Source organism: Macaca fascicularis, chromosome 9, assembly GCF_037993035.2.
Source record: "Macaca fascicularis isolate 582-1 chromosome 9, T2T-MFA8v1.1".
NCBI lineage: Eukaryota > Metazoa > Chordata > Mammalia > Primates > Cercopithecidae > Macaca > Macaca fascicularis.
In genome coordinates, this window is record NC_088383.1 from 132,764,766 (window position 1) to 132,781,948 (window position 17,183).

The window sequence follows — 17,183 nt, forward strand, 5'->3', positions numbered from 1 at the left end:
CCATACCTCACTGCCACTACCCAGTGTCATGGGATCTGCCAATGACAAATAAATGTGTTCTCCCAAGTTTCTACATAATTTTTTTTTTCTCACTTCTTAGTGGTAGGTTTCGTCTTAAAATCACAGTAGGCAAAACTGCACTTGGCAAGGGACTTCAGTAGCCCCATTGTTCACTGTGCTTCCCAGTGGGCTTATGGGAAATTTTTATTTATTTTCTTTTTGGTTCACCTATGTTTTCTAAATATTCTACAACAGACATGTATTTTTTTCTACACAAGAAAACAATTGCTTGGTGTATTGTTACTTTTTATCTTTTTATTTTTTTGAGACAGGGTCTCACTCCATCACCCAGGCTGGAGTGCAGTGGTGCGATTTCAGCTCACTGCAGCCTCAACCTCCTAGGCTCAAGCAATCCTCCTGCCTCAGCCTCCCAAGTAGTAGGGAATATAGGCTCACTCCACCATGCCTGGGTAATTCTTAAATTTTATTATTTATTTATTTTTATTTTTGTGGAGACAGGGTCTCCCTTTGTGGCCCAGGCTGGTCTTGAACTTCCAGCCTCAAGTGATCCTTCCTCCTTAGCCTCCCCAAATGCTGGGATTACAGGCGTGAGCTACTGTGCTTGGACTGCTTAGTTTATTTTTATTTGCCTTGGCTGGGCATCTGTTTTCCATCAGTACTCCCACCCTTCAGGAAGCACGGGATGGGGAGGTTGAACTCACCTGGCAGAGGGCAGCCCAGGATCTCCATTCTCATGCAGATGCTCCCATTATCAAACCAGGACCGTGGGTTTATGCGGATGTAGCGGGCCACCATGGGGACGGGCAGCTCGTTGAGAACAGGGATCTCCTTCTCACTGTTTCCTTCAAATATCTATTTATGCTCAAGGAAGAAAAGGAAAATCTTTTAGTGCTTAATTACCAAGAGATAAAGAGTCAGAATTCACTCATTCAACAAGACCTTATTGAGGAAAACCTAATGCGTGCTAGGCATCGAAGAGAAAAGAAGAAATGAATCAGGCCTGGCCCCTACCCACAGGAAGCCTCCATCTAGTTGGTATGCGGGGAGGGGGTAATTATATATTGTTGGAAAAATCTATCGGTGTCATGGCAAAGGGACAGCTAGAGAGCTTTGGGATTTCAGAAGATGGAGAGGACCAGGCAAAGTTTTGGGGAAAAGGGGCTGTTTGAATTGGCATTGAAGGAAAGCTATTTAGATCTGTAGGGATGAGAGGGTATCCAGAGAAAATGAACAATGAGTGCAGAAGTCTAAATATTGGATTCCTCGGCAGAAGAGCAGCTGGTTCACTTGTACAAGGACACAGGACTGTGTGTAGGGGGTAAGAATGAGAAAGAAGATTGAAAAAGGAGGCCACAGTCAGACTAGTCAGACTGTGTAAGATATTGGATACCATGCTAGGAATACACACTTGAGAATCTGAGGAAGAGAGTGACAGGATCAGGACTAAGCTGGAGCTAATCATGGAACTGAAAGGCCAAGGTCACGAAATGAAGTTAGGAAACTATTAAGAAGAGCTGCAAGAGGCCCCAGCATGCATGCAGCTTCCAGGGCTACCTTGCAAATTACATAAGAGGCTGTATCCCTGCAGTTCCCTGATGGGAGTAAAAAGGTTGAATTTTACATTAGCTCTAAATAAATGTGTGTCACTTGCTGCTGGGCTTCAGGGCATGGGAAGGGGTCTCTGTCCATCAGACCCTCATGGTAGGTTTGAGTTGACACAGAATCCACAAATCTCCAAATAATTGATCATACATTGCCTCTCTTTGCAAAACTCCACCCAGCCAGGCACCAAAGGCATGGTTAGATGGAGGATGAGACTCACCATGTCTCCAGATCCATTCTTAACAGTGACCCACGTGTGGCTGTCATTGCTCACCATGACCTTATACGATGTCACCCAGTCACTCCTACGAGAAAATAAAACATCATCAAGACTATACACTTTAAAATGTTTATTTTTCCATGAAGAGGTTTAGAGGTGAGGAGAGCAGGTGCCAGAGGCAGACAGCACTGGGTCAAACCCTGGTTCCAGGACATTTACAGCTCTGTGACCTCAGCCAGGTACCTAACTGACCCATCTATGCTGCTATTTATTCATCCATAATATGGGAATCATAAAAGCATCAACCTTAAAGAATTAACATAAGCCTTAGTTTAATGCCCTTTAATCACTTAGAACATGGCCTAGCCCCTAGTCATCACTGTTGATCACACACATAAAGATATACAAATGGGCATCTATCTTTTTGCATTGAACACCTACATCACACCCAAGAAACTTAACAGAAAAATAATCTCAGTAAAGATTGCAAACTGGTCTAAAAATTTTGGTTGGGAAGCTGATTTGGGAATGTAACAAATGAGATTTTACTCATCACAAAAATAAAATCTTGAGTCTCTAAGAGATACTGGGTTTCTCCTTGGCTGTCACAGCCACACAGAAAATCCCCACCCCAGGAAGAATGCAGTGATGGCTGGACCTAAAGCCGTACACCCATCATCACACCCCACTGCACAGAAATTTCTGGGGGTAAAATCGACATAATTTGACTTTCCAGAGTGGAGGTCAACCTGATAGCCTTGGCAAGAAAAGTGACCTATACCTTTTTTTCTCACTGCCTCAGTTTTTTATAATGTTAGTTGTTGAATAATATAGGAAAGTCTTCCTGAGTACTCACCCCCCTGTAATTTTGTAAATACTGGAACTAAGCAGCAATTTACCAGATTTTTTGTTTTTTGTTTTGAAAATTCTGCCCATTAAAGTATTTGGAATCTTTTTCCTACTTGCCTGCTTGCCCTCAGGATTGAGATCTATCCAAATAAGGTTTTGAGTTTCCTATCTGAATTTATACTGCCCAGTAGAGTTTATTTCAAAAGAACAGCTGGTTCTATGCAATCTGGTTCATCCGACTGACTTGTCATGAAAATGATTCTTAGGTGCTTTTATACATGCTTGGAAACAAACCCTCACCTCACACCTTCTCTTCTTCTCCTCTCTCCTCCCCACCAGCTCTGTCTGAATACCTATTAGAAGCCAGAATAGATCACACATCACATTCCTCCTCTGATAGCCACCACTGTGAGCCCAGGGCTGTGGAGGGAGATACACTGGCATTGCCTTAACAAGAAAAGCACCTCAGTAACAGCTCCTTCCTTTTCCCTGGAAAATTATCCACACCCAAAATAGCAACCTGTTTCCCACATACAAATAATTTCCAAATGACTTGTAGCTGCCATTCCCTTTGCTGTCTGTTTTTCAGCCGATAAGGCCCGAGGGTGATACAGCAAGACAGACAACAGAGGCGGGAGCTGTATCCTGCCAAGACAGAGGTGATGAATGTAGGAAACCCCTCAGTCAAGAGAAGCACAAGACAATAAGAGGGGAGTAGAGAGAAAAAGAAAAAGAAGTTCTCCAACGAAAATGAGGGGCGGGGAAAAAAAGGAAATGAAAGCCAAGTCATAATTTCTCAAACTCAAACTAAAACAATTTTAAAAAAAAGAATACTAATCCCCTACTTATGTTTGAATTATAATTGTTTCTGTGGCTCAGAACTATCTTCTGAACTGCAAAGCTACATCATATCTTCTTGCCTAGTTGACCCCTCCACTTAACGTCCCTGTGACATCTCAAATTCAACTTGCTTTAAACGAACTGATTCACACCTTCTGCTCTACACCATGACCGTAGCAGTCCACCAGAGGCCCTGCCCCAGGAAAGGTACTGCCATCCACCCAGGGAGGCCAAAATCCCAGTGTTAGCCTGGGTGTCCCACCTTCCCTTCCTCCCTGATATGGTTTGCCTGTGTCCTCACCCAAATTTCATATTGAATTGTAGCTCCCATAATCCCCAAGTGTTGTGGGAGGGACCCGGTGGGAGGTAATTAAATCATGGGGACAGGTTCTTCCCATCTCATTCTCATGAGAGTGAATAAGTCTCACAAGATCTGATGGTTTTGTAAAGGGCAGTTTCCCTGCACATGCTCTCTTGCCTGCAGCCATGTAAGACATGACTGCTTCTCTTTTGCTTTCCACCATGATTGTGAGGCCTCCCCAGCCATGTGGAACTGTGAGTCCATTAAGTCTCTTTTTCTTCATAAGTTACCTAGTCTTGGATATTTCTCCATAGCAGTATGAAAACAGACTGATATATTCCCCTATATTGAATCCATCACCAACTTCTGTCAATTTTAACTCCCACATTTTTAAGAATGTATCCAACTCTCTCCACCTCCCCTGCCACCACCCCAGTTCACTCTCTCAGGCCCCCTGGCATCTAAATTGCTCCCCCACCTATGTTGCAGGCAAGAGCTTACTTTTCTAATGAAATATTATCATGTCATCCCTGCTTAAAATAGCTTTTATTTTAAGTATTCTCATATTAAGCATTGTGCTATCTTAGTATTAACAAAATCCTCATCACACTCTACTGGACCCTTGCTTGCCTTGTGTTCTCTGTGTTCTTTCTTTCAATTCCTGATACTGTTTATACTCTCTCTTGCCCCAGGGCCTTTGCACATACTGCTGCATCTGTCTGAACCCCTCCTCTTCTCTCCTCCTCTGTCTGCCTTTAAATTATTCAGACCCCAAACCAAATAAAAAAGCTAGTCCTAACCCTTCGATCTAGCCAATTTCTTTTCTTGTATGCTTTCTTTCATAGTTTAATTCAGTTTGTAATTTCATACTCCTTTCTGGAATTATCTGATACTGTCATTCTCTCCCACTGAGGTATAAGCATCTCACAGATGGAGAAAGGAGGGCCCATGGCACTTGGAAGACAGAAAGGATGCTGGTGCCCCAGGAGAGCAGAGGAAGGGACAGGGGCGCAGAGGCCAGGGCATGGTGGGCTTTTAGGCCATTTGATAGGAGTGGAACTTCCTCTGCCGGGCAGTAAGGAGCTACCCCTCTTGAAGTTCACCAAGGGTGGTCAAAGTACCTGAAGACCAGTTAGAAAGTCTCTGCTTCCAAAAATTCCACCGTAATAGAATGCGTGCCAATCAGAGGCTGTCCTTGTTTTTTCCCTGTTTAGAAAACTAACTCCCCTTTCTACCACCTTTGAATCACTGCTGAAATAAGCGTGATCACAGATGGGTCCTCTTGTCACAGGTTTATGAAGACTTTGTTCATTTTGTTTCAGGCCTAGTTTCATCTTTGACAATTCTTATCATTGCTTATAATTATGCTTTATTCATTCTCACTGCTTTCTACTACTCTACTCTGAGAACAGTCACCATAATTTTTTTTATCCATTTTATTGCTAATGGGGATTTGAGTAGTTTCCAGTTTAGATTATTAGGAAGAGTGCTTCTGTGAACATTCTTGCATGTATCTTTCAGTGAATTTATATAAAAATTCTGTTTGGTGTATAATTAGGAGTGGAATTGCTAGGTCATAGGGTCAGAGGGCAGATGTATGTTAATATACCTATGTTCAGCTGCAGTATTTTCCAAATTAATTATACCTATTTGTACTCAGACCAGCAATAAACAAGAGTCTGGTTGTTCCACGCTCTTATTGACACTCGATAGTATCTTCCTTTTTTATTTTAGCCATTCTTGATGGATGTATCCTTTTATCTCATTGTTGATTTATTTTAATTTGCTTGGTGACTAATGAAGTTCAATATTTTGTATGTTCATTGGGTATTTGAATACCATCTTTTGAGAAGTGCCTACTCAAGTTTTCCCCCTGTTTCAATTAGGTTGTCTGTCTTTCTCACATTGATTTATAGAGCTCTTTATACATTCTAGATATAAGTTGAATAATATATACATATATTGCAAATATCTCCCCCAATCTGTCTTCCTTTTAATTCTCTTTGTAGTATCTTTCTTTTCTTTTCTTTTCTTTTTTTTTTTTTTTTTTGAGACAGGGTATCGCTCTGTCATCCAGACTGGAGCCTCCCAGGCTCAAGCAATCCACCCACTTCAGAGTCTCTCAAGTAGCTGGGACTACAGACATGCACCTAATCTTTGTTTTTTTTTTTGGAGAGATGGGGTTTTGCCATGTTGCCCAGGCTTGTCTCAAACTCCTGGGCTCAAGTGATCTACCCACCTTGGCCTCCCAAACTGCTGGGATTATAGGTGTGTGCCAACACGCCCAGCCTATGGTGTCTTTTGATGAAAAAAAAAATTCTTAATATAATCCAATCTTAGCCATTTTTTTCTTTATGGCTTTCAGTATTTTTGTTCTTTTCAATAAATTTTTGCCTACTCCAAGATGATAAAGATATTAACTGATGTTTTCTTCTAAAAAATTTTATTGTTTTACCTTTCACATTTAAGATCTGCAATCCATTTGGAGTCGATTATCGTATAGTGTGAGGGGTCAAGATACATGGTTTTCTTTTGTTTTTGTTTGTTTTTTTGAGACAGAGTCTCTCTCTGTCACTCAGGCTGGAGTGCAGTGGTGCGATCTTGGCTCACTGCAGCCTCTGCCTCCTGGGTTCAAGCGATTCTCCTGCCTCAGCCTCCTGAGTAGTTGGGACTACAGGCGAGTGCCACCAGGCCCAGCTAATTTTTTGTATTTTTAGTAGAGAGTGGGTTTCACCATGTTTGCCAGGATGGTCTTGATGTCCTGACCTCATGATCTGCCTGCCTCAGCCTCCCAAAGTGTTGGGATTTACAGGCATGAACCACCACACCCGGCCCAAGATACATGGTTTTCTATATGGGCTTCCAGCTGACCTAGAACCATTTATATGGTTATTTTCCTATTGCACCAGAGTGGCAATTTGCTATAAATCATGTGACTGTGTATGTCTAGATATATTTCTGGATGCTCTATTCTGTTCTGTTGGTCTATTTCTTATCCTATCCTAAATCTGTCTTATCTAATGTTAATTAATATTAGCATATTAATAACATTAATACGTTTTCTCACTTTGTTTTTGCTTTTCAAAGTTGCCTTCACTATTCTTAGATCTTTGCAGTCCTATATGCATTTTAAATTCAGCTTGTCAATTTCTAAAACAAAGCCTCTGGATTTTAATTGGGTTAACGTTGAATATATACACCAATTTTGGGGAATTGACCTCTTTACAATATTAAATCTTCCCATCTATAAACATGGTATATGATCCTCTTTATTTAGGTCTTCTCTAATTTATCTTTTGCTAGCTTTATTCCTGGGTAGCTGATTTTTTAAATGATTTTACGTGATACCACTTTAAATTTTACTTCCTCATTTATTGCTGATATGTAGACACATAGATGCTTTTTGTATGTTGACTTTGTACCCAGCTACCTTGCTAATTTATTAATTAGGTCTAATAGTTTGTGGGCTCCTTTGGATGTTTTTATGAATATGATGATATTACAATGACAGTTCTGATTCTTTATTTCCAGTCATTAGGTCCTCTATTTCTTCTTCTTGCCTTATTATACTGGCTAAGATGTTCAGTCCAATGCTGAAAGAAGTGAATAACAGACATCCCAATCTCATTCGTGACATCCAAGGGAAGGTTTCTATATTTCACCACTGAGTAAGATGCTTCCTGTAGGACTTTTTCTACTTTTTTTCTTTTTTTGTTTGTTTTTATTTTAATCAAGTATGAGTTCATTCTTTTTCACATAACAACAGAGTCTGGATGTTTGATGCTGCTGGCACTTATTCAGCTAGTCGACTGTGTAAGAATTCGTTTTTCATACTCATTATCTCCAAGTTCTACGTGGATGTTGCAAGAGGACTTATGACACATTCGTTTTACATACTTGTCATCTCAGATTTCTAAGAGGACATCCATATGCTTTCATTCTTCATATTGTCTCAGAGTTCTAAAAAACATCAAGATGTTTTCATTTTCGTATGTATTGTCTTTAGGTTGTAACACAGTGATTTCAGCTCTGTATCATGTCCACATTCAAAAATATTAAATCAGTTACAAATATTACAAATTATAAATTTTTAAAATGACTTATTTCCTTCCTGGTGCATTCTTTAAGTTTGATTTACAATTCTTTTTATTTAGTTTCTTGAGGTCACTCGTCAGGTTTTCTTCTTTTCTAATATAGCATTTCAGGTTATGATGTTCCCTCTGAGCACTCTTTAGTTTCATGTCATTAATTTCGATAGGTCATATATTATTTGTCATTTAGTTCAAAATATTAATTCTTATTGTGATTTATTCTTTGATTACAAACTATTTAGAAGTGTATTGTTTAATGTCTAGGTACTAGATATTTTCCAGTCACTTTTTTATTATTGATTTCTAGTTTAATTCCATTGTGGACAGAGAACATACTTTAAATTATGTCAGCTCTTTGGTTTCTCTTGAGGTTTCATTTATGGCTCAGTATATGGTCAATTTTGGCAAATGTTCTATGTGGACTTCAAAAGAATATTGGCTCTGTAATTGTTGGATGCAATGTTCCATACAAATAATTTTGATCATTCAAAATTGATCACTGCCAATATTAAGATTGAAAAAAAAAATCACAAAATAATCAGATTTTGATTATTCTAGTTTCTCTCTATTAACTTATTAGTTATATACTCACAATATTCTTTTCAGAATTCTCTTAAGATTATAATATGCATCCTTGATTACTATAATCTTATTCAAATGATAATTTCTACTACATCCATGGTAATGCTAGAACTCCACAACACTTCAAGTCCATTTACCCCTCCAGCTTTTGCATTATTTTGGAATTCATTTTCAATTCCATATGTATTTTAAATTTTATAAAATATTCCTACTATTGTTTTGTGTAGTTAATGTTTATAAACCTACTCATTTACCCTTTCTGGTACTCTTCATTAATTTTGCATTTCCACGTTTCTACCTGAGATCATTTTCTTTCTGCCTGAAGAGTGCCTTTGCTATTTTTTTTAAACCAAGTATGCTGATAGTAAACTTTTTCAGTTTTTGTTGTCTGAATATGGCTTCTTCATTTCATCATTTTTGAATGATATTTTTGCTGGGAATTCTAGATTGATGTTTATTTTCTTTCAGCATTTTAAAATTTTGATGTTATTAGCTTGTGAGGCATTGTTTTTCTATATAAACACACACATGTTGAAACTACTGTTGTGCAATAAGAGTAAACATGCAATAAGAGTATGAGTAGAAAAATGAGTGTCAGCCATTTTAGCTTGAATCCAGCTTTGTTGTTTACTAACTACATAAGCTTGGCAAGCTACCTAGCCTTTTGAAAATAATAAAGCTATCTACAAGGACAGTATATATTAATGCATGAACTGAGAGATGTTATAGTATACTGGTTAATACCCCAGGCTTTGACATTAAGAAGGCTGTATTAGTCCATTCTCACATTGCTATAAAGATCCTACCCAAGACTAGGTAATTTTTAAAGGAAAGATATTTAATTGACTGACAGTTCTGCATGGCTGGTGAGGCCCCAAGAAACTTACAATCATGGTGGAAGGCAAAGAGGAACAAAGCCCGTCTTACATGGCGGCAGGAGAGAGAGAGAGCGCACAGGAGAAACTGTCACTTATAAAACCATCATATTTCATGACAACTCACTATCATGAGAACAGCATGGGGGAAACTGCCCCCCGATCCAGTCACCTCCCACCACATCCCTCCCCTACATGTAGGGATTACAATTCAAGATGAGATTTGGGTGGGGACACAGAACCAAACCATATCAAAGACCAAACTGAAATTCTAGTTCTTCCACTTACTAGCTGCAACCCATGTGACAGCAGTGTGTCTACTGAGCCCCAGCTGTAAGATAAGGTAACAACTCTGCCTCCTTGTATAGTGAGCAGGGATTGAATGGGGTAATGCAAGTAGTCTGAGCACAGTACCTGGCACATAGTGACTGTTCCATAAATATGAGCTATTAATAAGAACAAAGAAATTATACACTGCCAGATGCCATACCAACATATAGGATTACTATTAACGTTGAACTGGGACATAATTCAGCTGCTCCCTCCAAACGCTTCCAGGGAGTGGATCTTCACACTGACCCCTTTGTGCCCTTGTAATGGAAATGTTCCGCCACTGCCATGAAGAAATTAATAATTAATTAAATCTTCATTAAAATAATGAAGGTTGGTAATCCAGGGTGATAGAAGAGATACTTGCCAATCATTATGATGTCGTGGCAGGACTGAATTGTGTCTTAAAGCTCTACCTACATGAAAAAGTTAAAGCATTATGGGATGTGTGGTAAATCCTGCTCCTCTCCCGGCAGCTACTAGCTTCTGGGAATACAAAGTTAAATTATACAACATCCCTTTACTCAAGCTTTTTACAGGTTGATGATGAAGACAAGAAATTAATCTGGAAATTTCAAGAGAGCGTGATCAAGTGCTGTGATGAGACAAGTACAGCAAGTTGTGGGAGGGCAGAGGAAGTCTGCATCGCTTAGAAGGAAAAGGAGGCAGAGAAGGTTTGTGATAAAGATAGTCCTGATCTAACATAAAAGCTGATTATGTTATTCTTTTGTGACAGGCAAATCCATTGTCATTAAAGAGCCTCAGAACACTGAAGCTATAATGTCACTGCTTCCTGGTCTTCTAATCTTCAGGGAAAGTTTAAAAACCATGGCACTGTTGTGGCTTTTTTCCATTTCCCTCAAATAGACTATTCCACATCACAAAACCACCTTGACATTTAATTCTCTCCAACTGGAGGTTACGAACTCCAAGCAATGTAGTCCAAATAAAGAAATGTTTGTGTCAAAGATTTCTTGACTGTGGAATGAGGAGAGGCTTCTATGAGTTGCAGCCAGCTCCCTCACTTAAAAAATTTAAAAACAAAATACCTTTGTATGATATTACCACATTGCCCTCCAATCCAGCTTTCCTTCAAATCAGAAAAACAGAGGAGGTAGACCATAATAGAAAAAGTTGGAATATATTTAGACACTTTACTACATGATGCTAATATGGTTTAATTTAAAAACAAAGAATATCTATCATCAACAAAAAGACAGATTCTACTAGTGTACAACCAGTTTCTGGTGACATCAAAACAAATGCTTAAAACCATCAGTGGGCTTGTGAGCAAGTAAAGAAACTCTCCAATGGGGCAAACAACAACCACAAAAACCAGTTGTTAGCTGAAAAAAAGGATAGTGAGTAATGCACAGACACAAAAGCCAGGGTAGCCCCAGGGAAAATGCATCTAACAGTGCTAGGATCAGAGTACTAAGCCTGAGAATCATCAAAAGCTAGGGAAGTTGAACTTGAGACTTTTCCAGGACTCTGAAAAGGGGCTAAAAGATCTCAGCACAGTGGTATCCACTGGTTCCCAATAGAAGCACACACGAATCCCCTCAAAAGAAAAGAATCTTCAACCTAGGCTCTTGGAGGTTTCAGCAGGTACAATTAAGTAGTCACTGAATTAAGAACGACTATTTATACAATTTTTAAAAAATCATTAAACACACAAGAAAACATTCTCCATGACGAAAAGGCAGCATAAACAAAAAGCAACAAACCTACAAAAGAACTTCTGATTTTGTAATTATCACATTTTATAATTTTCCTTTAGCAAAGATTTATATAGTACCTAGCACATCAGATGCCTTGGGAAGCACTTCACAAATACTGTAGTCCCCCCTCATCCATAGTTTCCTTTTCTACCGACTGTAGTAACTTTAAGTCTGAAAATATTAAGTGGAAAATTCCAGAAGTGAACAATTCATAAGTTTTAAACTGCATCATTTTGAGTAGCATGATGATATAGCACGGCATCCTATACCATCCCGCTCTATCCTGCCCAAGATGTGAATCGCCCCTTTGTCTAGCACATCCATGCTGTATAGGCTTCCCGCCCATTAGTCACTTAGTGGCCTTCTCAGTTATCAGATCAACTGACATGATATGGCAGTGCTTATGTTCAAGTAACCTTTATTTTACTTAAGAATGGCCCCAAAGTGCAAGAAGTAGAGATGCTGGCAATTCGGACACACCAAAGACAAGCCATAAAGTGTTTCCTTTAAATGAAAAGGTGAAAGTTCTCAACTTAATAATGAAAGAAGAAACAATAGGGTATGCTAAGATTGCTAACATCTATAGTAAGAACCAGTCTTCTATCAGTGAAATTGTGAAGAAGAAAAAAGAAATTGATGTTAGTTTTGCTGTTGTACCTCAAACTGCAAAAGTTAGTCATAGTGTTTGATAAGTACTTAGTGAAGATAGAAAAGGCAGTAATTTGTGTTTATCATGTGCCAGGTCCCACTCCAAGATATATAAATAGATATAAATATACTTATGTAAATAGATACAGACATACTCACATATATACATATATAGATAGATATAGATACATATACACACATACATATACCTAAATTGATTTAAGTATCACTACAATGCTATGAGGTAGGTATTATTATCTCCATTTTACAGATGAAGAACTTGAGACACATAGGAATCCTATTATTGTTAAGGAAGTATTAATTTATTACAAATTAATAATATTAAATAATATACTTATTTCAAATTTGCTCAGTATACCTGGTAAAATTCCAAGAGTAAAAACTGAAATAATAGAGTGTGTTATGCAAAACCAGCCTAATGGAAAAACCAAGCAAGGTGGGAAAACTCAGATTATATAAAAGAAAAGTAAAAAGAATAACAGAGAGAAAGCAGAAATAAATCAAATTATAAAAACTATCACACAAATATAAATAGATTAGTTAATAGATCATTATGTTGGATTAAAAATTACAAATATATTGTTTATAGGAGACAGACCCAAAACATAAGAAAGTTGAAACTAATGGAAGAACAATCCATAAAAGCAAATACTAAAAGAAAACTAGGTAGCTATAATAATAACAGACAAAATGTACTTTAAGACTAAAAGCATTATTAGAGATAAAGACAGTCATTACATTATTATAAAAGATTCAGTTCACCAGTATAAAATAACAATTTTAGATTGTATGCACCTAATACAGGAGCTCCAAAAATATAAGCAAAAAATTAAATAAAATAAAAATCAGTATAAGTAAAAAACTGACAAATTCATCAGCATAGAAGAGTATTACCATACCTCTCTCAATTGTTGTTTTAAAAAGGCAACAAAAATAGCAAAAATATACAGGATTTTAATAACATAACCTTTATGTAATTAATATACATAGAACTCAGAACACAAAAGTTAGATAATATTCATTTCTTAAGCACACATACAACATTTATCAAACTATGTAATTATCCATAAAGGTAAAAACATTTCTAAAATAAACGAGAGAGTTCAGCAAGATGACTGGACATAAGCCAATATACAAAAAATTAATTACATTTCTATGCACCAGCAGCCAAAAATAAGGTACTTACACTTACAAATAAATTAAAGATGTGCAAGATATTTATGAAGGAAACTTTAAAATGTTATTGAATAACATTTTAAGACATACCTAAGTGGGGATCTATATCATGTTCATTGATAGAAAGATACTGGAAATGTGTCAATTCTTTCCAAAAATCTCAATTGCATTTTCAAGAAACTTTACAAACGGATTCTAAAATGTATAGGAAAGAATAAAGCCCAAAATAGCCAAGATACTTTATGAGAAAAAGAAACAGTAGAGAGTATTGTCCTATCAAGACATTGGAGCTTATTATTATAAAGCTTTAAGACACTGTGATAATGGTGTATGAATAGATAAATTTATAAATGTAAGAGAATTTAGAGCCCAGAAACAGACCCATGCATATATAAAACCTGAAAGAGATCTCTAGCATATCAATTTTAAATAAAAGAACTATTAAATAAATGATCTGAAGGCAACTGAATATTAATATAGAAAAAAACTAAAATCGGACTTTATACCTAATGTTTTTCACAAAATCATTTCTGAATGGATTAGCTCCTAAAACATGAGAAGTGAAACTTAAAACCTAACCTGAATAACAAATAGAAGAGTAAGTTCATAACCATAGAGTATGGAAGAAATTTGTATATAAAACACAACCAGTCAAATCATAAAAGACAAATAAACTGAAGTACATTAAAATTTAAAACTTTTGCTTATCAAAAAACATCATCAAGAAAGCAGTAAAAGAAATCCTAAGCTGAGAGAATCTATTTTGAGCACATTTAGCTGACAAAAGATTAATATTGAGAATATGTTTTTAAAATTCTATAGATCAATGAGACAAAGAAAAAGCACACAATGTAAATGGAGAAACATGACAAATATTTCACAGCAAAGGTAACCAAATGGCAAATAAACATAGGAAAGGAAGTTCAACCCTGTTAGTGGTTACAGAAATGCAAGTTTCTCTAAGGACAACAGTGAAAGATAATGCTTTACACCTTTTATATTGAAAAGTAAGAATAGCAATGTCAAATGTTGGTGAAAATGTTTCACAATAAAAACCTTAAAGAAGACTATGACAACCACTTTAGAAAGCAAATGTCATTGTCCTGTTAAACTACCATTTGCATACCTTCCAACCCAGCATTACACTCCCATGTATATATCATGGGGACTGCTTTGTACATGTAATCCAGGAGACATATACAAGAATGCTAATAGCAGCATTATTCTTAAGAGAAAATTGCAATAATGACAATAGCAACAATAAAAAATCAAAAAGAGTACAATCTAATCTTCATCAAAGAAGAATAGATAAATTGTGGTATGCCCGCAAGGTTAAATAGCATTACAAATATATGAACTAAACCCACAGGTAACAACATGGATGATCCTGTGAAGCATAATGTGGCGTGGAAAAAGACAATTCCAAAAGCTACATTCAGTATAAAATCATTTTTATAAAGCCTGAACCAAGAAAAATAATATTTTTTCATATGTAATACATATGTGACAAGAGTCGTTTTTAAAGGTAGGAGATTAATTGATCCCCAATAAGGAGAATGATTCCACTTCTGGGAAGAAGTAGGGGGATCTGGAAAAGGCACAGAGATTATTTCCACCAATCAGAGATCATCTTGACCAGACAATATTCTAGCCTATGGGTCCCCAACCCCCGGACCGTGAACCAGTACCAGTCTGTGGCTTGTTAGGAAGTGGGCCACACAACAGAATGTGAGTGAGCATTACCAACTGAGCTCCACCTCCTGTCAGATCAGTGGTGGCATTAGAGCATTAGATTCTCACAGGAGCATGAATCCTATTGTGAACTGTGCACACGAGGGATCTAGGTTGCATGCTCCTTATGAGAATCTAATGCCTGATGACCTGAGGTGGAACAGTTTCATCCTGAAACCATCCCTTCCCCACCCCCATCCCCACCCCCAATCCCCCACCATCTGTGTAAACTCTTCCATGAAACCAGTCCCTGGTGTTGGGGACTGCTGTTCTTGCCATTTAGTTGCATGGCAGGTTCATAAGCATTGGTTTTATTGTAGTGCTTAATACCTTACACATATATCCATTCTTTTGTATCCATCAAATATTACATAATGATAAAGCTAAAATATATTTATTTGAATGTTGTACAATAGGCCTACATACAGGAAAATGCCACAACTACCTTTTGTGAAACAGATGTGTGTAAAGATGCCATATTCATCTCTTAAAGACGTTTTATAAGTAAAAAATAAGATCTTTGCTCTTGGATTTCCTTATGTATAATTTTTTCTTTCCTTGAAAGAGCAACTGTATTAACATTTTCTAATAACAATTCATCTGGCACTTCAGTTTGCAAAATGCTTCCATACACATGATCTTACTTTGTCTAAGAAGAACAAGCCAAGTTCATCATCAAGGATGTGCTAATTCACTAGGTTGGTAGAAAGAAAGGATCAGATCACTTGTTTCCTATTTCTCCATACCTAGATGCTCTGTTCCCCTATTCTTTGGTCTTCATCGTACTCCTCTTTTCCCCAGGTCCTAGGTATAGGATTTCAGTGTTCTCAGATCAGTTGCCAACCTTTACGGTTACTTAAGCAAGTTATCTGGAGCTGCACATGATGTGTAGAAATTGTTCTTGGTTAAAAATGCTTACATCTTAAACCTAAAATTAGCACTTCTCCATCACTTGCATATAACCTCCCTTTCTCGAAACACAGAGGCCACATAATCAATAAGAATTTAAGAAATTGAACATTGAAAGCATAAACTAAACATGAAATCTAGATCTTAGTGCATTTTTCTAATGACTGTAATGTCAATTGTCTTCAATAAATAGAGATGAGCATCTTAACTTTTGGAAGATGTGCCAAACATGGTGGTGCCCAGCAGATACCATAATCTACTTTAACTATGTCTACCTGGAAACAATGTTTTGTGTGCTCAGCTCTATTGTTTCCGGGAGTTACGTTTCCACTTAGACCCTTGCACATGATCACCTTTGGAGCAGATGTGTCGTGCAGCATGACTGTGTTCCTTGGCCACAGTGGAATACCTAAAGGTGCACCTGACAGAAACTAGGCCAATCACAGTACCTTGATGATGTGACCACAGTTGATTGGCCTACACTAGACACCTGATCCGATACATTCTTTCCTGGGATTTTGGATTTGAAACTAAGAGGTACCTGCAGTTATCAGTCATTGGGTGCTGTTATGGTTAATACTGAGTGCCAACTTGGTTGGCTTGAAGGATGCAAAGTATTGATCCTGAGGTGTGTCTGTGAGGGTGTTGCCAAAGGAGATTAACATCTGAGTCAGTGGACTGGGAAAGGCAGACCCACCCTTAACCTGAGTGGGCACCATCTAAACAGCTGCCAGTGCAGCTAGAATATAAAGCAGGCAGAAAAATGTGAAAAGACCAGACTGGCCTAGCCTCCCAGCCTACATCTTTCTCCTGTGCTGAATGCTTCCTGCCCTTGAATATCAGACTCCAAGTTCTTCAGTTTTGGGACTCAGGTTGGCTTTCCTTGGTCCTCGGCTTGGAGACAAGCCTATTGTGGGACATTGTGATCATGTAAGTTAATACTTAATAAACTCTCCTTTATATATCTCTCTATCCTATTAGGTCTGTCCCTCTAGAGAACCCCAAATAATACAGATTTTGGTACTAGGAGTAGTTCTAGAGGAACAAAATATTAAGGATGGAGTTATTTCATTGGTTTAGGGGTTTCTGGAGTTGGGTGCTTAATATGATTAGACCCAAAAATGCTAAGGACTCTACTTCTAATAGTATGGATGACACTGATAGTCCTTGTTGTAAACTGTTTAGAGAGCTATGTAAAATTTCCAGGTGCAGTGGTTCATGCCTGTAATCCCAGCAATTTGGGAGGCTGAGGTGTACAGATCACCT

At 37.7% G+C, this 17,183-nt stretch overlaps 1 protein-coding gene across 2 annotated transcripts in view; it reads right to left on the bottom strand.

The window, feature by feature from the left end:
• Positions 1 to 17,183, bottom strand: part of CPXM2 (carboxypeptidase X, M14 family member 2) — a 146,183-nt gene that overhangs the window by 51,154 nt on the left and 77,846 nt on the right. For both annotated transcript variants that reach the window (XM_045361714.3, XM_005566674.5), the window contains 2 exons: positions 1,844 to 1,928; positions 723 to 873 (listed from right to left, as the gene is read on the bottom strand). In XM_045361714.3, the coding sequence (XP_045217649.2) occupies positions 723 to 873; positions 1,844 to 1,928 (236 nt within the window). The remainder of the gene's footprint in view (positions 1 to 722; positions 874 to 1,843; positions 1,929 to 17,183) is intronic.